Source organism: Phoxinus phoxinus, assembly GCF_949152265.1.
Source record: "Phoxinus phoxinus genome assembly, chromosome: 11".
Classification (NCBI taxonomy): domain Eukaryota; kingdom Metazoa; phylum Chordata; class Actinopteri; order Cypriniformes; family Leuciscidae; genus Phoxinus; species Phoxinus phoxinus.
The window spans coordinates 3,917,957-3,943,038 of record NC_136886.1 but is presented as its reverse complement, the minus strand read 5'-3'; the positions used below and the strand labels follow the sequence as shown (position 1 = coordinate 3,943,038).

General features: G+C 37.2%; 1 protein-coding gene across 2 annotated transcripts in view; it reads right to left on the bottom strand.

Moving 5' to 3' along the window:
• Positions 1-25,082, bottom strand: part of cacna2d2a (calcium channel, voltage-dependent, alpha 2/delta subunit 2a) — a 206,557-nt gene that overhangs the window by 26,622 nt on the left and 154,853 nt on the right. For both annotated transcript variants that reach the window (XM_079629453.1, XM_079629452.1), the window contains 6 exons: positions 16,834-16,884; positions 15,481-15,580; positions 12,421-12,582; positions 7,579-7,689; positions 7,182-7,260; positions 3,164-3,213 (listed from right to left, as the gene is read on the bottom strand). In XM_079629453.1, coding sequence (XP_079485579.1) covers positions 3,164-3,213; positions 7,182-7,260; positions 7,579-7,689; positions 12,421-12,582; positions 15,481-15,580; positions 16,834-16,884 — 553 coding nt within the window. The remainder of the gene's footprint in view (positions 1-3,163; positions 3,214-7,181; positions 7,261-7,578; positions 7,690-12,420; positions 12,583-15,480; positions 15,581-16,833; positions 16,885-25,082) is intronic.

Genomic DNA, 25,082 nt, shown 5'->3' with positions numbered 1-25,082 from the left:
CGTTCATGAACTCAACGCAGCAGCTCAATCATGAGGGAGCTGCAATCATATTCATATTATTGTTGTTATACTCGCCGCCTTCAGCAATGTGACACTTTAATGTTACATAAGTAGAGTATAAAGGTAAGGCAGCTTTCTCCATTTGGACAATTTCACAATCAACTCAACAGCTTTCCAATCACTGTAAATATCTGAGTATTTATTCAAACAGCACGTGAGTAATTCAAATGAAGCATAAATATATAATATAATAATTATATATACACTACCATTTGAACAGAATAAAGAAAGAAAAGAAAAAGAAATAATACTTTTACTCAGCAAAAGAGACATTCATAATGTTTAAACATTTTTCTATTTCAAATCAATTCTGTTCTTTTTAATTAGCTGTTTATTAAAGAATGATTTGTTATGATGTATAAAAAATAAGCTTTGCATCACAGGAATAAATTACATTTTAAAATATATTCAAATAGAAAACAGTGATTTGAAATTGTAATACTATTTTACAATATTATACTGTATTTTTGATCAAATAAATGCAGCCTTGGTGAGCAGAAGATACTTCTTTCATAAAAAACATTTTTTTACCGCCTTTTTTTAACTGTAGTGTAAATATATATACATATATGCAATTAAATGCAATAAATATAGTACCATCCACATTCTGTAGTTTACTTTACAAAAAGTACTATGTGGTATGGAACAATAAACATTTCATAAAATAGTTTGTTGTCACATGACCTCACTATGTTGCATATTCAATTCTTTGTATGGTGTGCATCTTTTAAATAGTTTTTTTTAAATTCAATTAGCGTACAATTTGTCTCAACTTTTTGGCTGTATTTTAATCTGCAATGCATACTGGGAACATAACAATTTTAAAATTGTTTGTTCAGATGGAAGTTTCGAACAACATTTTGAACAAATACTTGAGTATATTCTAAGTAAGGTAAATTAAACAACGTTTGTTATCAACATTTAGGGCCCTATCTTGCACCCAGCGCAATTGACTTTGTACGCCGACGCATGTATCATTCCTATTCTGCACCCGCGCACAGCGGACTTTTCCCTCCACAGACGCACGTCGGTAAATTAGGGAATGAACTTGTGCACGATGGGGAAACGCTCCCTAGTGCTATTTTCCAGTTTTAGAAAACAATTCCGCCACTGACCAGGAAAAACCCAGTCTAAAGACAGTGGCGCGTTGCGCGTTAGTCATATGGTATTTTAAGGGCGCGTGCTTGGCCATCATGTAGTGTGTGAACAACGCGCATACACTTTGATTCTCTAATCTAAACAAACGCAGCAGTTTTCATTTTTGCAAATTATACATTATTACAAGGAAAAATATTAACATACGAGGGAAATCATTGTTGTGTCCATGAAGATGTGAAAAAAAAATAGCCATAAATCTAGCTTACACATTTACCCAAATTATTATACGCCTGTTTAACCGAAGCTAATTTGTGTGTGTTTCTCCCATCCACATACATTGTCACTTCTGTGTGTTTTACGGCCCTGACGAGAACGTCGGTCTCCTCGGCTGTGAACCGCTCCTGGCGTGCGCTGGCAAATCCGCCGTTATAATAGCGATCCGCCGTGGAACAAGCGCGCCGGCTCTTAAAGGGAATGTGAGAGGACGCTCTGATTGGTTTATTTCACGTTACGCCCAAACCACACCTATGAGTAATGAAGATACTTCAGACCAACACATTTTAGATTTGCGTCGGGCGCAATAGTCATTTATCCCGCCGGTATAATAACAGCGCCCGGGATCCGCCCACAAAGTTACTTGCGTTTCACGTTTGATACTTGCGTTTTTAGATCGTTAAAATAGGGCCCTTAGCGTATTCTTGTTCAGTACACACAAAATAATAAACTGAGTCCTCCTAATAAACAATTTTTTACATTTGTTAGATTTCCTGACAGAACTCCACCAGCATCCGTAAAGATTTGCAGTGGAAGTGTGGTTATTTGTGTGTCTGTGGTAACAGTGTTTGACAGAAGACGAGGTGCACAGGTGTGGTGGACGCTGATGTCCATATATACAGTCAGGAGCACACACCTGTCTCACGCAGGCTATTAGAATAAGTGGCAGTTCTCTGAATAAAATTACACTCAGCCTAATGGAACAGCTGATGGTCTGCTCAGGCTCCTGTGGGGAGGTTAGACAGACCGAGAGGAGGGGATGCGAAGAGGAGGAGACAGCAATGAATAAAGCAAAGTTGGATTGGAAAAAGAGGGGAACTGATAGTAAAAGGTGATAGAGAGTAGATAAAGAAGAAAGGCTGTGAAAGTGAAGAGCGCAGGGAAGATGTGGGGAAATTGGAGCGACTGCTTTCGGAGAAGAGCGATGTTATTGCGGCGGGTTTCCTGGGCCGCGGGAAAGATCGCTGGAGGATAATGAAAACTGTACGGAAGTGGATTAGAGAAATCACAGTCCCATTTGAATCTTATTGATGCTAAATATAGAAGTCTGTATCGCTTTATCCGTTCCTCCATCTTCATAGTTCTGCTCTCTAGCGTGACATATATATCTCTAAATTGTGATAACATCACTGTGCTTCAAAGCTCATGAAGCAGAATGAACCTACAGTGAACTGGATTCATGTACAGACTTTATTAAAACGGCTCTGAAATCTGATTGGCTGCCACAGCCACTTTTGAAGTAGAGATGTGCACTGGCAGATACATTGGTTATTGTGTTTTTTTTTTGTGCATTTATTTGAACAAAAATCCAGTAAAAACAGTAATATTGCGGAATATTATTGTAATAAAAAAGCAGTTTTCTATTTAAATATTTTTAAAAATGTAATTTATTCCTGTGATGCAAAGCTGAATTTTCAGCATCATTAGTCCAGTCTTCGGTGTCACATGATCCGTCAGAAATGATCTAATTATGCTGATTTGCTGCTCAAGAAACTTTTCTGATTATTATAAATCTTGAAAACTGCTTTTTTTTTTTTTTGCTGCTTAATATTTTTGTGGAAACCATGACATATTTTTTTCAGGATTCTTTGATTTCTTTGAAATATTTTGTAATGCTATAAATGTATCCTTTCTCAATAGACATATTTCTTAATATGTGTACTGTTATATTACATATTACAACATTTCTTAGTACATATATATGAAATAAGAAGCGGTAGACATGACTGACCTGTGTGTTGATTCTAATGGCTCCAATGGAAGGGATCTCAAAGTAGTAACCTGTTCAGAAATAAACACACACCAATAACAGGGTTGGTTAATGTCGACACATTTGCTCTGCACCAAAACATAATAAGCTGACTCAATAGGCAATAACTTTAGGGGTTACAAAATAATATTAAACTACATTGTTTTGACAAGAATCAAAATCTGTTTTAATATATTAGTTTTTATAGCAATCCCGGAAATAGCTGCAGCAAATTTAGTGCATTTATTTTAAGACATTTGCTGATTAAATGTAGTTTATGCAGAACTTAAATGAACTGATAGAGAAAACGTTTTTTTCGTGCTTATGAATGTAATGAATTGTTTGCTTAGCATTCAGACAGACTAACCAAGTGCTATGCAGATGTGCTGTGCAGTGGTGTGTTTTGTGTGTCTGTGTGAGTGTCTCATTGAGTATTCAGAGACTGTGCTTCAGAGCTGATTATTGAGAGTGGACACACAGGCAGGGTCAATACGGCCCTCACCACGTTATTAGAGACAAGAGCATCTGAATAAAGATCAGAACATCTGAGGCAAACGACTTTCACTTCAAACTAATACTTCAAACTTAACTTTTAAGCCATTTTCACATGTGTGTATGTATACATGTATGTATGTATGTATGTATGTATGTATGTATGTATGTATGTATGTATGTATGTATAGATTTATGTATGTATGTATGTATGTATGTATGTATGTATAGATTTATGTATGTATATATGTATGTATGGATAGATTTATGTATGGATAGATTTATGTATGTATGTAGGCCTATGTATGGATGTATGTATGTATGTATGTATGGATGGATGGATGTATGTATGGATGTATGTATGGATAGATGTATGTATGGATAGATTTATGTATATACTTATGTATGGATATTTTCTAAACAGGTACCATGTGTTTTTCTAACTATCTGTGGGATGAAAACAAATTGAAATCATTCAAACAAGAAATCGGTTCAGCCTTCGCTCGGTGTGCCATTATTGCAGTAAAGGTCATTGAACAATTTCAGTCTTGATAACTTCAGGACCAACATTTTGCAGCTCATTTGAGCTGAAACCATCATTAGCATAGAGGCTGGGTGTAGAGTTCAAATCAGTGTCTAAAAACTGGGCCAGCAGGATACGTCTGTGGTTTTCTTGCTATCCATTATCAATATGAACACTTTCCCTGCAGGCACTTAATAAAAAAAGATTCACAATTACTATGGTTTAAGCAGATGTTTTTGTCAAAACTGACTTATTTTTATTTTACTAAATGTTAAGTAAATAAATATTTATAAATATTAACAAATATTTCATAAATTAATTTAATATTGATACTTTTTCCCTTTCTCTAATCGAATTGTTTTAAAGTTTTTTTTAAGTTATACTCAGAACTGAGGGACAAATCAAAATGATTTTCCGTGGTAATTGCCATCATGTCACAAATGTTGGATTAGATAAAGCTTAACTGGTGTTGAACCCGGAGCGTCCCTTTCAGAAGGTGACGGCCCCTAAAATGACTGCAGATAAGGAAGTCAAATCTAGTTCAGCTAATGAATCAGAAATAATTTAAAAGTCTTTAGAAGCGTATCAAAGTCAAGAGAATTAGAGTATAAAAACTAAAAAAAAAGTGTTCAGAAGATGTTTGAGGGTCAAACCAATCAGCGCAGTAGAAAGAATCTAATCAAATCAATGCGAGTCGCCGGGAATCAAAGAGACTCGGAATTGGCTCTGATTCAGTGGCGGCCATATGAGACTTTGTTTGTGTCAGCGGAGTGTGAACGAGCTCACTGAGAGACAGCCGGTGGAGTGACAACACACACTAAGCCGTGTCAAACAAACATGTCTCTCATTGTTGCCGCAAGTCTGATCCCTTGACTTGGTCATGATTACAAAACGCTGAATCCATTTGTCTCCGCCGCACGGGCGAGATGTATAACAAAACAATAAGACGCAGACAATCCGATGCAATCCTAGTCCTAACAAGCTAGTCAAAGAGCGCTCTGCATATGTTCGGAGAAGGAAACCTGTTTTTCCGCTGTTTTTTTTTAACCAATCTAGCGACGCCTGCGAATGCTTTCAGTCAGATATGGTTTTGTACACGTATTCTACAGCCAAGGGAGAGACGTGGACGATGTGGTCTTTGTGAGGGTGTCAGGGGCGTTCCTCTGTGTCTTTGTGATATGGGCGAGCGAAATGAAAGCCTGCGGTGGAGATGGAGTCCGCTGAGAAAAGCGTCTTGCTTGCTGTGCCAGACTGCGTCCCCTCACTGCCAGTCATTACAGCTGAGAACATGGCCGCACAGAGGGCTAATCCTTAAGTGGAAGCGATTTTGGCTGGAGACGGCGAGAAGTTGCGAGCGTGGTTATCGCTGCGACGGCAGTTCCTCTTCGGCTAATTAATTAGAAGGAGGGGAGGGAGGCGGGGGTCTCTGAAGTATTCTGCTACCATTCCTTATTAACTAATCAGAGCTGGAGAGGGACTGATTGTTAAACAGAGCTGAGAGAGAGTGTTTGCGCTACAGGCCTGGATTTAACTTGTTAGGTCAGACAAGTCAACATTCCTTAAGCACTGTTGACCAACTCGTAGTGCTATTACACAATAGTGTATACAATGTTATAAAATGGGTTTAAAATCTGATTGGATGAGTAAAATCTGATTGTACACTAGTCTATTAAACCGAATTAAAAATGAATAATATTTGTGTTATTCAGTATTATTACTACTGAAATAAACTTATTTACATTTTCTGAAGACACAATGGCTCTAGGTGGTTGCTAGGGTGTTGCTATGTGCTTGCTTAAGTGTTCTGAGCAATTTCTTGTCGCCCGAATGCTAGGGTGTTTTCGGTGGTTGCTAAAGTGTTGCTGTGTGCTTGTTTAAGTGTTCTGCACAATTTTAGCACATTGCTATGTGTTCTAAGTGGTTGCCAGGGTGCTGCTATGCTCTTGCTAAGGTGTGCCTGCCAAGGTGTTCTTAACATGTTTTGCACATTTATATGTGGTTGCTAGGGTGTTGCTATATGCCTGCCAAGGTGCTCTAAACAATTTTAGCATGTTTATATGTAGTTGCTAGGGTGTTGCTATATGCCTGCCAAGGTGTTCTTGCTACGGCGTTGCTATGTGTCTTCCAAGGTATTCTTAGCAATTTTTGCACGTTTTTATGTGGTTGCTAGGGTGTTGCTATATGCCTGCCAAGGTGTTCTTGCTAAGGTGTTGCTATATGCCTGCCAAGGTGTTCTTAACAATTTTAGCACATGTATATGTGGTTGATAGGGTGTTGCTATGTGCCTGTCAAGGTGTTCTTAACAATTTTAGCACGTTTATATGCGGTTGCAAGGGTGTTGCTATATGCCTGCCAAGGTGTTCTTGCAAGGGTGATGCTATATGCCTGCAAAGGTGTTCTTAATAATTTTAGCACGTTTATATGTGGTTGCTAGGGTTATACTATATGCCTGCCAAGGTGTTCTTAACAATTTTAGCACATGTATATGTGGTTGCTGAGGTGTTGCTATATGCCTGCCAAGGTGTTCTTGCAAGGGTGATGCTATATGCCTGCAAAGGTGTTCTTAATAATTTTAGCACGTTTATATGTGGTTGCTAGGGTGTTACTATATGCCTGCCAAGGTGTTCTTAGCATTTTTTGCATGTTGATATGTGGTTGCTGAGGTGTTGCTATATGCCTGCCAAGGTGTTCTTAACAATTTTAGCATGTTGCTATGTGGTTGCTAGGGTGATGCTATATGCCTGCCAAGGTGTTCTTAACAATTTTTGCACATTGATATGCGTTTGCTAGGGTGTTATTGACATATTTTAAGCATTGCGATGCAGTTGGTAAGGTGTTGCTATGTCTGTGCCAAAGTGTTCTAAACATGACGCATCAAATTGTGCCTAATGACAATCCTTAACCAGAAAAGTACAAATGCAAGTGAAAAGCTTTCAGATCTCAGAACCAATTTTACATGCGCAAGCTTCCTCCTCGCTCTCTTACCCTTGTTGGCACAGGCGATCCACTGCAGAGGAGTGACATCATAGTTGTGCTGCCCCACTGAGAATGTGAAAACTCGCACCTGTGGATGGAAGATTTTTTTTTAGGTCATGCAATCCGTGTAGCAAATGGGTCTTAAAATACAGAGTAGCCCTATAAAGTATTAAGACCCTCCATTAACTTTATTAAATAGCATGTGTATTGTTTTATAATTTCAAAATATTTTGATAGAATGTCAGTTTTACATTGGAATGATATTAGATTTATGATGTCATGGCTTTGATGTTATCCCATTGGTCCAAAATATCACATGCTGTTTTCAATTTAAGGGAGCACAGTCAAACTACTTGTCACTGGATGGAAACGGCAGAATGTTTCGGACTGAATCGCCTCGACTCACTGTCTTGTTTGGCCAGTTGTACTTCTCAAAGATGTCCTGGGCACGATCCTCGCCGCCGTCTGTGAACATCATTATCATCTTATTGCAGTATGCTCTCGGAGCGCTGGTCTCCTGTGGGAAACAGAAACCGAGTGAGCGTCCGACTCAAATGAGCGGGTCAGTCTGAAATCCTCTCGACCTGCCTTTGCAAACAGGTGCTTTTGTTTGCATGACAGAGTGTTACCCCTTGTGCTTTTACTCTACATCCTTGAAATGCATAATTTATTAATGATAAGCATAATATGCTTACGAAGCGTTTGCACTAACATACTTGCACAGAAATCACTTCAGGAATGATGCATGCTTGAATCCAATCCATTACACCAATGACCTTGGATATAAAAGTGTCCCGTTTGGCAGAGTACCCGCACATGTGTCCAAGCACTTAACCGTGTGTGTGTGTGTGTGTGCGTGTAGGCACGTCTGTTCCTCTAATCATATGTCTGCTTTTGTGCCAGCTGCCGCGATTGTCCTATCTGTGATGAGTTAGCCAAAAGTCCCCTCTCACTATCCCGTCCAATCACAGCTGTCATTGACATTCGGCCTACGCCACATCACTCTGACAAGATTCTAATAAAGATAAATAATACTGCCGCAATTACAAATTTACAGCGCTTTCTTCTCTGCCTATCAGGAGCCAGCAGGCAGAAATTAAAATGCCTTGGTGGTTGTGGTTCTTCGCCTGAGTTTGTGTGTATTTGGCCCATCTCATTAATCACACCGTCACGATCTGTTAGGGCAGAAATGGCTGAAAACAAAATTGTATATGATGAAGCCACACATGTGGCCATCGGCACGCACGCTTCTGCAAGGCCATATTTATCACGAGTGAATCTACAAGAGTCAGAAGTCAGAGATCTCAATACAACCTCAAACGCTTCTTTTCAGATTCTTTCATCAAGATCATGTTAAAGGCCATCTTGCAGGTTTTTTTTTCTTCAAAATTAATATATAACCTTGTATGAAAATACCATATGAAAAGTAAATGCAGGATTTAAAATCGTTTTGCAAGACATAAGGGCACAAATTTAGTAGAAAACGTGACCGTTTCCTTGACCGTGTTGAAAAACCGTTTTTTTTCACCATCGCGTCATATTGCGTCACATGAGGTAGTCGTTTGCCGCCGGGCTCTGCGTTGTGCGTTCGCTCAGTGCAGTGTAGGTTGGTATTCAGTTGGAGCGGTCGTGATTCCGTGTGTTTTCGGTGGTTATTGTATTTCAATTAATCATCGTCGTGGTCAGATGTGTAGTGGTAAAAAAAGAGGTTGGTAAACTATAAATTCTGGTGAACCACGACGTGGTCACCCGGTAAGGTGGGCCACTGCCTACCGGTGTGTGTGTATCCTGATGACATCGCTATAGGCTATCATTTGATGGTACTACCAAGGGTATCACTGGTTGTTCCCTCATCATAGGTCACACAATCACTATTCAATTCATACATTAATCTAAATTCTTGTTAAAAAGACTCAAGAAGGAATAATATGGTTGAAATCTATAAAGTTCACTAAATTACAAAACAGAGAGAACAAAAATATTTTTAACCCGTAATTTCAAAACAAAAACGGTTGTTGTATTTTTAAAAGGCAACATTTTAATTTGAACTGTAGGCTACACCAAATGCTGCGCAAAAAAATTAATATTGACAAATTTTTGTTTATTAGGCTACTTGTTGCCCCTTAATTAAACATTTAAAATATTCACAAATTAATATGGATTTTGTTGTTGTTGATTTATTTTTCTGAGACAAAATTAGAACCTGGAAATAATATTATTCCCGCAGTACTGAATGAGAAGAGCCATAGGCCTATGTCTCTGGAACCACAGCCTACAGAAAGGTGATTTATAGGCTAATGATAAATGTGTCTGAAAAAATAACGAGGCATTTTAATTGTTCATTAATAAACTATTGTTTTCTAAATCACTGTCGGTTAAAAACATATCTCCATCTCCGCTGTTAAGCGGGTGCGCTTTTAGAGAGAAATGCACCTTTCATACGGATTACATAATCAGAATGTATTAGCTTTCTATTCGAATTTGTTCGTTTTGAAGTGGACATTTCAAACTTTACACCGTGTCCTAACTACACGCGACGCGATACAATTCCAGCGACAGCAAGTGTGTCTGTCCACACTAGACGCGACGCGACTGTGAGACGGCACACGTCAATCAAAAAATCACAGCCATTCAGAACAGCGTGTGGGCGGAGTCTCTCTGTGAAAGCGCACTGCTGGCCCGCACTCGCATTGGAAATGGGTAAGGACATAATCAAATCAAGAAATAACATCATTAAAAATCAAAACATTAACAAAATATACTTATTGACTAATTTTGTTATGAAGTACAGTTGTATGTTTGCATAGAATTCAGTTTGAACGCTATATTATATGCTTTCAAAATCTGAGGTAAATTATCCATTATCGCTTGTGGCGCAGTGACCTATTTTTAACTAAAAATAAATAATGTGTACTCATAACCAGTGTAATTTCTTCATATGACAATCAGTTTATTCAATGAGATCTCTGTGTGGGCGGATCTGTCAGCCGTGACGTCGCAGAAATAGAAACCGTTTCTAAATTAGAAACTTCGCGTGTCGCCGTCGCGTCTGGTTAGGACAAAAACTCTGATTAACATGGAAAAGATACCTTTTATCGCGTCTCGCGGCGTCGCGTCGCGTGTAGTTAGGACACGGTGTTAGCCTACATATTTAGTTTCAGTTCTCGCGCTCCAGTTCACGGAGATCATGAAAGCGCGCCTGATTGTTTTATTTTATTTGACAAAAGCACAACGCTTTCTTGTTATTGCGAGTTTACACAAATAAAAGTAGTTGCGAATAATGTATTATTATATTCTGTATGACCAGAAATGATAGAGTATTTTAAATTGTTTCACTGTTGATTAGTGTTCGCGCCCGCGCGCGCGTCCGTGCCATGCAGTGCGCGCTCACACTCCGCTCCACTCTCGGATACGCGTCAAAATCTTGTGTTTATTTAATCTCGGCGACATGGAGTTATATGATGACGGCGATATGTGCACACTGTCCCGGCTCCTTCATCGGGTCGCCCGGTCCGCCGTCAGATTGTGTTTCGGCCGCGGGCGGGAAACATGACGGTCACGGATCCGTCAGAGATCACTTATTGTACATCTGTTTTACAAAATGCATAGGCTATGTAGCCTACCTGTCTTAATGTGCCTTGTCTTAATTTAATTAACATATCCTACATAAACTTGTAATGTAATGCATTTATGTGTTTGTTATTAGTCTGCAGCCGACACTTATTATAAATATAATAGGCTATATTAAGTTAATTTCCAATCTGTACTCCGAATTTTAATGTTTGTGTTGGCTGTTTCTACATATAAAGTTTTTATACAGTAAGATAGTTGTGATTGTGATTATTTTTGTATTCATTGTCACCAAATGGGGCTATTCAAAGCCTTTATAAAGTCCCTCTTCCTCTTGAAACTGTATGGCTGACATACACAACACATGCAGGTAAGGGTCTAAATAATAGCTTTACTTTTGCCTGATACATGATAATAATCTGTACAATATTGTGATCTGAGCATAGTGTTATACATATCGTCGGCTAACGTGAATAAATCTATAAGCTAGTAACACTGTTCTCTCATCGAGACCCCTGCCCTGTTCTCCTCACACCACAGCTCAATGTGTCTCATCTGACCATTGTTCAGTCTAATCCTGGCCTGTCTACTTTCTTGGCTTCATATTAGGCACATAATTATATGGCTGAGGTCCGTCATACGAGTAAACATTTAGGCTAGAATTTCCTCAGCGTCCGATCTGTCATTGCGATCCATTGCTTTCCTATTGTTTACTTTGACCGCTCTGCCTCATGTTACGTCACTTCCGGTTTGGCGGTTTTCAAACGCGGAAGTAAAATTTTCTCACAAAAACGACTCCAGAAGCCTAAATAGCGTTTTATAAGTATATGTTCATATTTAAATATAGTTCCTACATTATTTTTCTATACATTGGCTCACTGGGTACTCTAACCTGCAACATAGCCTTTAAGCTTCTGTACTCTTACTGAATGTCAACTATTGACTCATTTGTGTCTGTTTTTATTGTTCTTAAGGAATTTTTTTAAGGAAATAAATATGAGAAAAAGCTGACACTTAAATTAAATATAACTGAGATCTCTGAAGCTTTGAAAAAGCAACATCTGAGCAATACAATTAACAACAGAGTTGTTAAGAGGATGTTTTGGCATTAAAATTTAACTAAGCCAAATCCAGCTAAATCTAGCAAAAAAAAAAAAAAAACGACTTTCTTTGGGGATCTCCAAGGATCTCCTAATTCATAGGTAAAATATGTTTTTAATAAAACAAAATTATTTTTAAAATGCTATTTATTTTATATTTTCTCATTTATTTCCATATATTTCCATATAATATATATACATCTATTTATTTATACACTGATGTGCAAAATATTTAGCAAGAATGCATTAGTATATCAAAAGTGACAGTAAATACATTTATAATTTTACCAAAGCTGAAAATTCAGCTTTGATCACAGGAATAAATGACATTTTTAAATATATTAAAACAGAAAAGAGTTATTTATATTTATATAAATTGTATTAATATTTCACAATATCACTGTATTTTAAATAAAATAAATGCAGCCTTGGTGAGTATAAGAAACGTATATATACACACGATAAGAGAAAACAGACATTACTTTGTATAATTAACTCTTATTAAAAACTTGAAAACAGAATTCCTCCTCAGCGTGTCTTGGTGTATAAAACTCGGTAAACACGAGTGTGTGTCTTACGTTTAACAGCTGGTCAAAGGCAAACTGAAAGCCGGTTTTGTAGTCTGTCGTCCCCTTCGCCTGCATGTTCATCACAGCCTCTTTGAAGATCTTCTTGTTTTTTATGTTTGCTTGGACCAGCGTTGTGAAGCACGGCACCACGGCGTACGCTTTCTCGTTGAACTGACAGACAGAGAGACAGACAGCAGCTGCTTTAGCAAGTCCATTAAAAGCTTCATTATTCATCTCCATTAGATCTCACAGCATCATCATTTCTGCTGTTAACACTCACTAATGGAGTCACTTACACCTGATTGATTTTTCCCGCAATTCATAATTTGCTTCCACTGCAGATGAATCACCTCGTATGAAACTTGAAATCTATTTAAAATCTATTTGACAACACTGATCATCTGGATGATTTAATACTGCTCAAATCTGAACATTTTTACATACGAGTGCTTTTTGACCGTGCAAAACACACTGCCATTATGAGTGGTTGACAAGGTGTTGCTATGTGGTTGCTAGGGTGTTCTAAGTGCTCGGTTTTTATCATCTGTCAAATGGAAAAGTAAAAACATAATAGAACACTTCTCCACTGAAAACATAAATAACTAAATAAAAAAATTGTGTCTTGTTTTCCAGGAAAATAAATAAATAAACATATTTAAAACAAGATAAAAAAATTATTGAGAATCAAACCTGACACAAATATATTGTGTATTTTTCCAACCTCAATGGGAATTTTTTTATTTATAGTTTTATTTTATAATTATTGTTTTAAACACAGATCTCACTAAATTAGTCATCCTTAAAACAAGAAAAAAAGGCCAAAAAAGCCTAAATATCTCATGCAATTTTGCTTCCTGAATAAATTGATCTAAGGATGTTTAGGTATTTGTACAGTTAAAAAAGGACAAAAACACTGATTAAGAAACTGCACAAATGGTGCAGGACAGGTTATGAGCTACAGTTTAACACTTACACTAGGACTACTGACTGCAAAAACTTGTCACACAACAAATAACATCATAACACTATCAGTACAGCTTTACTTACTGAATGCACACACCTCAGCATAAACCATTCATGTGTGTGTGTGTGTGTGTGTGTGTGTGTGTGTGTGTGTGTGTGTGTGTGTGTGTGTGTGTGTGTGTGTGTGTGTGTGTGTGTGTGTGTGTGTGTGTGTGTGTGTGTGAGGAAGCACAGCTGTGAAAATCTGAGGTACATCCGGCTGTCTTGATTGCAAGGTTCTACACCGCAGGTGCAGAGGGAAAAAACTGCCAATGCAAACAAAAATGAAACGAGAAATATCATCTTAAAACTGCCTATAGGAAAGAAAAATCCCTTAGAGATCTCTTTAACATCTCAATTACACTTCCTTGATAGAGACAGGATTAAAGAGAGAGCTTCATGAAAGAGATGCCCGATTCGGTTCTTGAGTTCATCTGACTCAATGATCCCACAGCTCACTGGAAGGAAGATATCAGTGAACAATGACTTATATTTTAGTCTGTTCATCACGTAAAACTATTATGGAGTACTTTTGCATCCATTTTTTAAGCTTGAAAGCGTCCGTTGCTATTGCAATCGCATGGTAAAGAGTGAACAGCACAGTCTGAATATCTCCACAAAAGAACAAGTGTGTGTAATTGTAATTGTGCCTTTTTTCAAAGTCTTGATTTTGGGCTCTACTAGAATAGGTTATCATGCTTGAATACCTTATTTTTCACATATTCTCCATTGTTGCGGCTCCTCTCTTCCCAGTCTGTCAGTAACGCTCTGTTTAGTTCCTGTCTCTATGAAGCCCCTCCTCCTAAAAAAGCGCAATGTGCTCTGATTGGTCAGCTGGACCAGTGTGTTGTGATTGGTCAAGAGCTCCGAGCGTGTTTCGGAAATATCACGGCCCTTACCATAACCGCGGGTTACAACACACTACGAACTCAACTCAACCAGGCCTCGTCCCTTTTTCTGCGTTTGCCCTGGGTGGGAACTATTTAAATGAGGAATATTTTGACGTGTTCGTTCCCGAAAGAAAACTAAAAACTACACTGGGAGTGAAAAGGCATAATAGGACCCCTAAGAAAGTCAATAGGGTCAATTTTGATTTCATGTCACTGTAAGCGTCTGGAGGTAAACAGCAGTAAACACACCTAGCGACCCTAATGTGGTCTTAGACTGCTTTTCTTCACCGGGCTGTAGAATGAGCCGTGTTCCGGCTCAGATTATGATGCTCATTTTGCGCTCTCAGAGCTGGGATTAGGAAACACACACTAAGAGCCACGGATCAGCCCGGATTAATGCCGAGGGCCTCCAAAACGCTAATGTTCATGATGTGAGTGCGTCTGTGTATATGTGCATGCATGTTTGCGTGGGTTGCGTTTGCGGGCTGCTATTGTGCGCTCGCAAATAAATGAACTCTCTGTAGATTAAATGTTTATGTGCATCCACATTTTCATAGAGGTTCAAATTTAAAGAGGATTCACAGGATGGAAAATTAATGCTGGTGTCTTCTCAAATGTATTTACTATGAATAATAGCTTGCAAAAAATTACTGCAAAATCTCACTAATCAAGCAATATACCGTATAAACAACCTCACTTCAAATAGCACTTACCTACAATGTTTATATATATATATATACTTTTATATAAATAAATTATTTTAATGAATAATAAAAAAATATATATTTTCTAAAAAGTATGTATATAAAATATATGAAATGTGTCATTGTTTGTTAATATTATTGAAATATATGCATATATTTTTATATAAAACAAAATCAATAAAAGTTTATTATTTAACTATTATTCATTACAATAAATCTGGAAATGTGGCCTATGCCAATTCTTATTAATATATATATATATATATATATATATATATATATATTACACATTATTGCATATATATATATTATTATTAACATTAATGAAAATATTTTTTATTATTATTTTACAATAATAAACTATAATCATAATACAATTAAAAATAATAATCATATATATGCAATATATGAAATGTGGCTTATTATTTACTCATTTTATTAAAAAAAGTCAGTGTGTGAACATGTGCACATACCCGAGCCACGTTCACGTAGTCGTCATCAGAAAGTGTGTCCAGCATCTCAATGACAGAGGTTTTCATCAGCTTCAGGGTCAGTCCACTGACACTGCCACTCCTACAATCACACTCAATACATCACATGCACTGAATACAAACACTGAGCATTCCAGCATTTATTTAACAAACAATTCATGTCTCAAAACGGCACAGCACAGAAACACGAGCCCAAAACTGCCGTTGCCAAGCAGAACCTGTTGCTAAGTGTCTCCTCCATCCACGTCCATCAAAAGTCAATTGTAGACGGCACGTTAAAAAAGACAGTATGGAGACAGTCGATCTTCAAAAACAAAGTAGGCCTACATTTGAATTCTATGCTGCAAATTGGATTTATTAATAGCCTACAGCAGCTATTGAAAAAGCAATCACAGAGCATGAGTTCATGTGTAATTTGGCTTCCAGAGTTAGAAGGTTTAATAAAGCCGAGCACACTGGGAAAAATAAAAGACCTGGTGACAGCACTATTGTCTCATGCTTCCAGTCGTCACAATGAGATTAGTCTAAGATTGTCAGAAACGCTCAGTGCGATGCTGCTTTTGATTGGCATGAGATTACTTTGGCAAAGCGACAGCTGCGATCGGTGTATTTTTTAATCAGATATCGGTATCTATTTAAGGTTATGGATGATTGCCAGCGAGTGACAATTAACCTCCATTAGGCAGTTTTTCTTGAGGTTTACTTAAGAATATTAATTATTTTTTTTGACGATTATGCACATAATGGCTGCATGATTGAGGCAATCACTTATTTGTTAAACTACGCAGCAGTGTTACCAATGACTCTAAGTGCGCACGGATAATTTCAACACTTAAGGTCTGATAAATAAAACATTTCATGAGGTCTTGATGATTCATAATGTGGAAGATGTGGCATTTAACAACAAAATGGTTATTTCAATAATACATTCAATTACACTTAACATACATTTTTATAAGCTCCAAAAATGCAATAAATACCTTTCAATAAATCTGTTGATGCAAAACAGTATTTTAGATGATGCATTTTAAAGGTCAGATAAGATCAGAGTCACAGGACATTTTAAATTCTCCACCAGCAGCCGAGATATCGGCAACAGTAATGCCATTTTTCATCGCATATAACCTCTAAGTCATATTTCAGGGAACACGGTAGCATTTTGATATTGAGACACGAGGTTAATAAGATGGGATAATACTGTTCTCAGCCAACAGGTGGCAGTAGAGCACCACACTGCACGATAAACAACAGATTTATCAACACAGATGACAGTGTGTGTTAATGAGACACACAGAGTGTGCTTGTGTGGTACGGCGTGGATGAGAGGATACTTACACGTCCACGAGAATGATCATGTCCTTTGGAGAAGAGGCTCCCTGAATGTACCTATTAAACAGATAGAAAGAAGACTAGTCAGTGCTGATATTAACAATGAACTGATTTCAAATAAAACAAAAAGGCATATAATGCTTAAGAGGCAGTGTAGAGAAAAAAATCTCTGATAGCCGAGGCACTCCTTAATTAAAATGTCTTTGACCTTGGACCGAAGAGCACCCAAATTAAACTCAAAAAGGATTGAGCACGCCATTCATCTTGAATCTAAACGGCATATAATGCTATAGTGATTTTATGAAAGACACAACATAAAGTCTTACCAATGGTTTTTACCAGATTCAATAAGCTAGTTGATTTTATAAAAATCATTATGATAAAAAAAAAAAAAAAAGTTGAACAAAGAGCTATAGTATAGTTCATAAGCCAGATCGCAGGTGGTTAACCCTATAAAGCTACTGTATCACATTTGAAACTTGCATTTCTAAGGTCTCTAAATGATCAACACAATCAAAACTTTGCTGAAAAACCTGTTGCACAATCTACTACACACTGACTGTCATCTGACTTCTAGTTCACTGTTTAGTGAGCAAAAGGCATTTTAGTATAATTGTAAAAACGCCAAGTGGGTCATGTCTTGACATGGTGGATCATGGTATATATATTTTTTTATATATATATTGTAAATATAAGAGTCACTTTTTATTGTTAGTAATATTTCAAAATGAACATTTACTGGACTGAGTAAATTATGCATATATTATGCATATATTGATTAATACATATTACTTAGTTGATTATGCATATATTGTTTATATATACTACAGAGGTTTGATCATGCTAAGCATTTAAATATCATCATATATTATTGGGAGATATAAGGCCCATTCACACAGAGGGTCGATCCCAGAAAATTGCCATAGAACTGCTAGAGTGCCTTCAGTGGGAACGCAAACACGTCCCGGGATTGATGAGGACCTAACATTGCAGGATCAGCCCTGTGTGAACAAAAGGCAGGACCAATGCCTTAAAGGGATCATCGGATGCAAAATTCACTTTTATACAGTGTTTGGATATAAATGCAGTGTGAAAGTGTGAAAAAAATCCATTCATTTTTTTTATCCTTCAAAAAGTCTAAACACTCTCAATAATCAAGCCGTTTGGATTTCATTTTCTGATTCTCCCGTATTAGCATATTTCCGCCATCAGCCATTTGTATACTGTCCATATATATATATCAGCATCTGCACCAAACACATATTCTTACTCAGTTTGGGCCTCTGAATAAAACTGAGGTGTTTTTTTCTTCTTCAAGTATGAAGCTTCATATTCTCATTTTAAACTATTATTTCATAGGTCAGGCTTTACATGGTTAATACAATAGGTGTCATTTCACATTTCACAACATCTTTTAAAATAATTTTCTGGCTCACAAAAAACAAGTACAGCAGTCCTGTTTTCAAGCTCACTACTGTATGTCCAATCAGGCTCCTTTGACTTGTCTTGAGTTTGTGCTAAGCTAACCTGGAAGATGTCAGGTGTGTAACATCAAACCCGGACCTCCGTTTATCCTCCGGCTGGCTCATCGGCCCCCTGACAAACACATTATGCGGTTCGTCCTTCTCTCCGCGTCTTTGTGCGAGCGCTAGCAGATCGTGTGCTGAGAAGAGACGCTTTGTCTCAAGCCATTTTTAGCATGGTGCTCAATCTGAGCGCAGAAAGACAATGAGCGATGTGTGGCACTTTTGTGTCACCGGCAACAAAATAAATAAATAAGCAGCCGAACGCAGCATCTGTCCACTGCTGATAGAGGCTGACATATAGAAAACACTAGTGAAGCCATTTTCACTTTTCCCCGTGCAATTAAAAACGCATTACACCTGACAATCAGACCGAGAGATTGATGGACGTCGTAAAGCTGTTGTCTTTGGAAGACTGGGAGAAACGCGCGTGCTTTTGCATGGTGAGGTGATTGGCTGTCACGCAGACAGGTAGTTAGCGCTTTGTGCTCGCAGGAGCAGGCCGCGCGTCGAGGGTCTCTTCTACCGCGGTAATCAGGCTGAAGAGGCGACGTGAGAAGTGGTGCCAGGTGCCCGCGGCTCGTCGACGAAGGCTTTTGAAGCATGGCTAAGCCCTGGAAAAATGGAAAAGCCCAGGCGAGCGACAACACAATACACATAACGCTAACTAGCACAAACCTGTACGACGAACCTTGACCCTCATTTTGGACGCCAATCATGTCTTAATGCCACTGGAGAGTGCTAGACGTGGACTATTATAGTTGGCTGAAAGGACAAACAGCTGAAAGACTGTTTAAAGCCAACATTAGCAGTGCTCAGACTGGGTACAAAGCTTTTGGGGGTAGAAGTGGATGAAATTAAATTAGTTTTTGATAACTGAAGATGCTACCCAAAAGGGCAGAGAAGCACAGTGGTACTAATTTTATCTGTTTAATTTCAAAAGCCTTTCATTTGAATGAGTATATTGTGTGTGGGAGAGAAAGGAGATGACTTCTATGCTTTGAAAAGTGTGTGAACATCAAAGAGACCAAAACCTTACACACAAATTTATGTCCATTTACTGTTTTTTACTGACTAAAAGCGGTGATGATACTAACGTTACATTTTTAAACTTAAAAAGAATAGTTTGTTTATGTCATCATTTATTCACCCTTTTCTTGTCCAATGAAAGTCAATGTTGTTTAGACCCTATTGACTAAAATGTCTTTCTTTTCAGTAAGTCAGTAAGATTTTTTTTTTAAGAGTTCTCTTCTGGCCAACAAGACTGCATTTATTTAATCAAAAATACAGTAATAAGAGTAACATTGTGAAACATTACAATTTAAATAAATGTTTCCTATTGTAATACATTTTAAAATTAATTTATTCCTGTGATCAAAGCTGAATTTCCAGCATCATTACTCCAGTCTTCAGTGTCACATGATCCTTCAGAAATCAGTATAATATGATGATTTGCTGCTGAAGAAACATTTCTGATTACTAATAATGTTGAAAACAGCTGCTTCTTTATGTTTTTGTGGCAACCATGATACATTTTGGATTATTTCATGAATAGAAAGTTTAGGAAGAACAGCCTTTATTTGAAATATAAATGTTTTGTAACATTATAAATGTCTTTACTGTCACTTTTGATCAATTGAATGCATCTTTACTGAATACAATTATTTTCTTTCTTTTATTGGTAGTGTATGGAATTTATAACTCATATTCAACTCAACAAATAAATGGTATATACTACTTTTATGACTCTTTTGCATATTTTTGAAGCTTAAATCTTCAGTCATTCTTCATAGCAAATGAACGTACAACCACAACCAGTAAAATTCTTTCAAATCTGTTCTTTTGTGCTTTATGAAATGAAGTCACACTGGTTTGAACCGACATGAGACTGTACTTTGATTACTTAATTCAATTACGAGTATCTTATAGCTTGGCAAAGCTACAATTTCAAATTGGCATGCTAACAACAGTGCTCTCAAACAGCAAAGTACACACAATATGACAACAGACACAGCTAAATTAATTTTTTCTCCATCTTTGCGAGAAACACAGAGGTACACAAGATTTCTCTGTATTCAAAATTCATTTCCCAGCTCTGTTTGCTTTGATGCAATCAATCCACAGCATGTTGGATTCAGTTTGTGTCGTGTTTGCTCATGTTCTTACTTCTAATAATGTCGCCCTGTCTTTCTGCTCAAACAAACACACGTTTCCATGAATACAGTTTCAGTAAACACAGGAGGCATAATTGGAGGTTGAGAGTAGCGCATTAGGAGCAACGATAAAACTCCAATAAAAAAACATAATGAAATTTTGCAAGCCTAAAAGATGCACATGCCTCATAAACACTGCACATGATGAAAAATCAATGGACTAAATGAAGGAAATTAGTTTTCTTAGGATTTAACGCATGGCCTGTTCCTGTCAAGTGTAAATGTTCAGCAAGAAAAACAAACAAAATATTAAGGCTAGGTACATTTTCTAAATAAACATTTTTCGACTTTTCTATCTAATATCTACGACTTAGTCAATAAGTACTTGCAGTTGAACAGTATAGCTTATTTAATCTAATTAATTTCCAAATAGACAAAATCCGATTTTCTTTGTTGAATATACTGGTCATAAAATTAGAATATCATCAAAAAGTTGATTTATTTCAAGAATTCAACTTAAAAGGTGAAACTAATATATTATAATATATTATATAGACTAATATATTACATATAATTCAAGCCTTTATTTGTTATGACAAATTTTGCATCTCATTTGGAAACCAAGGTCCCAGAGTCTGGAAACTTGAATGGAGAGGCACAGAATCCAGAAGTGCAGTGTGAAGTTTCCACAGTCTGTGTTGGTTTGGGGAGCCATGTCATTGGCTCGAGTTGTAAATGAGATGCAAAATTTGCTCTCATCAGAAAAGAGGACTTTGGTCCACTGTGGTTTATTAAACCCAGAGTCAACGCAGCCGTCTACCAGGACATTTTCAGAGCACTTCATGCTTCCTTCATTTTCCAGCAGGATTTGCCCACACTGCCAAAAGAACCAAAACTACTGTGTAATTACTGTGTGATTTCATGTAATATTAACATTTTCTGGGATTTTGATTTTGTGGGTTTCATAAGCAGTAAGCCATAATCATCAAAATTATAACAAATAAAGGTTTGAAATATCTCACTTTGCATGTAACGAGTCTATATAGTGTATTAGTTTCACCTGTTAAGTTGAATTCTTGAAATAAATCAACTTTTTGATGATATAAAAAATTTATGACCAGCACCTGTTTTGCATACAGCATTTAATGTCTACTAAGACAAAACTGTGAATGTCTCATTGATAGGACATGTAAAAGGTATGATTAACGTACGCAAACATATTTAAAATATAAATAGCACATAAAATGTTTAATTTTATAGATGAACGAGAAACAGCGCCGGTCTATCTGGCCCGGAGCCGGCGCGGCGAGTACCACTGTATGTACACAAGAGACATATCATAATTTATAGGAAAGATGCTGACTGCTAAAATGAACTTCTCCTCCATCTTGCCTCGACACTCCATTAAAGGATCTGGTGACGGATCTGCAGCTTCTGCAGGAGATATACACTCAAATATATATCCACACATCCATCCTACATTCTATAGATGCCACTATTTCTAGCCTTTTATCTTAAGAAGTAGACAGGAGGCAATGTCTTCACCATACCATCCTCTTGCAGGCCAGAAACAGTCTCACATTTCATCCTCTTGCAGGCCTCTGTACACAGTCAGATACTAGTAGAAAAACTTGTTCAGATGAATGACTATATTCCCATTGATTATACTTAAATCACTTATATTCTGAATAATAAAAATGGTCTTCACCAGCTCCCTATTGAAATGAATGTTGCTTTGTCACTGGTAGTGTGAACGCAGCTTTAGAGTCCATTAAAGATGGGCGGCAGATCTGAGCAGTGTCAGTATCATTCACCATCGTTTCTTTTGGCAAGTTATTTTTCACACTCCAGTCTATATTCATCTCCACTATGCCACACTGACGTTCCCGATCTGTGCTCAACTCACTGTACCAACCATGGATTAGCCTGATGGATCCAGATGTGCAGTTTCTGCATGGATTCCACTTCGTAATTACCCCTCCACCGAGACCCAGCGATGCCATTCCTTCCCAGTCATTACCCACACTCCCCAGCGCCCCGGCCAGGTGACATGCAGATGGGCCATCACAAACCAGGTCCCCCAGTCCGCCAGCTTACCCACTAAACACACACACACACACACACACTCGAGAAGGACCATGAGCATCACGGCCACCCACAGCATCTGTTGTGGCACACCTACTCAATCTTCATCATTTATATTGAAATATTTACTATATACGTTTAGAGTAAGTAATCTCAACTATGAAACAACACATGAGAATTACATATGCCCTGTTTACACCTAGTATTAAGATGTGTTTTGGTCGATTGGATCACAAGTGGACGAAGCTAAATACAGGTGTAAAACTTTTTGAGCTTGTCCACTTTCGAAAACGCATTCGACTGGATTGCTTTCACAGTGTAAACCGTCATGTGGTCGAATGTGTTCAGCCGTCTAGCGTCTACTCTCCGCCAATATTAGGAAGCGCTCTAGCCGGACGGGGTTTAAACTTTGTCGGCTGAAGACCCAAGTTTGGTTTGAAGACAAAAAGCACAATGTTCTCTCACCATTCCTGATTTCTAACACACACTCGGCTGCTAAATCTAAACTAAAACTAAAGCTGCTGCTCTCTGTATGTTTCTTGATCGTCTCCAGTCGAGTTCATATGTAAATTGCGAGAGCTTATTTTGTCCATTAGATGGAAAGATCTGAAAAACCCATACATTTACCATAACTCCTCGAAGAAGTGGTTGAAAGTGGACAAAAGAGACACCAGGTGAACGGGAATGTGTCTGCCTCTTCTACTCGTGATCCAATCGACCGAGATCTTAAGCCTACCAGTATAAACAGGGCCTTAGTGACCAAACTCTTATATTTGAGCTTTTCCTCTCTTTGTCTAGATTACAGCTCATTCATTAACCAACTTTAAACAGGAAGGAATATGATGAGCATGATGATGCTTTTCCTTCATTATCGCCTAAAAACATAAATGGTAACACTTTACAATAAGATCTCATTTGTTAATATTAGTTAATGCATTAGTTAACATGAACTAACAACATGCAATATTTCATTGATTAACCTTTGTTAATGTTAGTTAATAGAAAGGTTCATGCTCATGTTAGTTCACAGTGCATTAACTGATGTTAACAGATCATTTGAGCATTAATAATGTATTAGTAAAAATTGAATTGAACATTAACTAGGATTAATAAATGCTGTAGTATTGTTCATTGTTAGTTCATGTTAACTAATGTTAAAAAATTAAACCTTATAAAGTTACTAATAAAATGTATATTCTTAGAAAATTTAAATTCAATTCACATTTGTCTATACTTTTATGCAAGGGCCTTTAGATTTTTAGGGTTTTAAAAAGATCAAATAAACAGTCAAGTGTGTGCAAACTTTTGACTGGTAGTATAAATGTAAACTGTGTCTAAAATGAACCTTTGCAACACCTGTCAACAGAAAGCTCTTTTACATTTACACGTTTAGAAGATGCTTTTATTCAAAGTGACATTCAAATGAGGAACATCACAAACAATTTGTCTTAAGAGCCAACAATATTCGTAGTACACAATGCCAAGTTTAAAGTATAAACTAGATTAGTACACAAGCTGGAGCAGAGGTGAAATGCAGAAAAGATAAGTAAATAAAAATAAGTTCTAGTAAGTGCTCTTTTTTAATAAAATATAAACAATTATTTGATTTTAAAGAATTATGAGGGCTTGTATATGAGTTTTTATATTTTATTTTCCTCACTTTTTATCAATAGGTGCATTGTTTGGGAATTTAATCCACAACCTTGCATTGCTACCGCCACGCTCTAGCAGTTCAGCTACAGGAACATATAAATACATTTAGTTGTTTCTCATACATTATTTAACTGCTTTTCCCTTCTTCCAGCCGACACCATACATTAGCCAGTCTTTCTGTGAAACGCCACCAGACACTCAACAGTTAAGTTCACTCAGTGGTTTTGTTCCTCAGACATTTGTTGTGATGGCTTAAAGGGATCGTTCCCCCCAAAATGAAAACTCAGTCATTTACTCACCCTCAACCTGTATGAATCTGCTGAACACAAAAGAAGATGTTATGAAGAATGTTGGTAACCAAACAGTTGGTGGTATGGAAAAAAAATACCATGGAAGTCAATGGGGTCCATTTGGTTACCAACATTCTTCACAATATCTTCTTTTGTGTTCAGCAGAAGAAAGAAACTCATACAGGTAAGATAAAATATATAAGAAAATAGCAAGTGACATCCAGTTATATATAAATAAATAATAAATATCCATAAATATTTGCCAGTATGATCAAATTATGTAAAAAAAAAAAAAATATTTCTAAGGGTTGGTTCACACAGAACATTTTTACGGTTAAAAATGCAAGATGCAAATCAGTGTAATAAAAAAAAAGCAGTCTAGATTTCAAGCTATTTTAAAAGTTGAACTTATTTTAGCTTGAGTTATAAATAGTGTTTTTTTGAATGCCGTGTCATGCACAAGACGCTGCAAAAACGCTGTCCATCTAGCACGTGTATTCTGTGTGAATGGCCCCTAACAAATAAACCTTTTCTAAAAGAAAACGGACAAG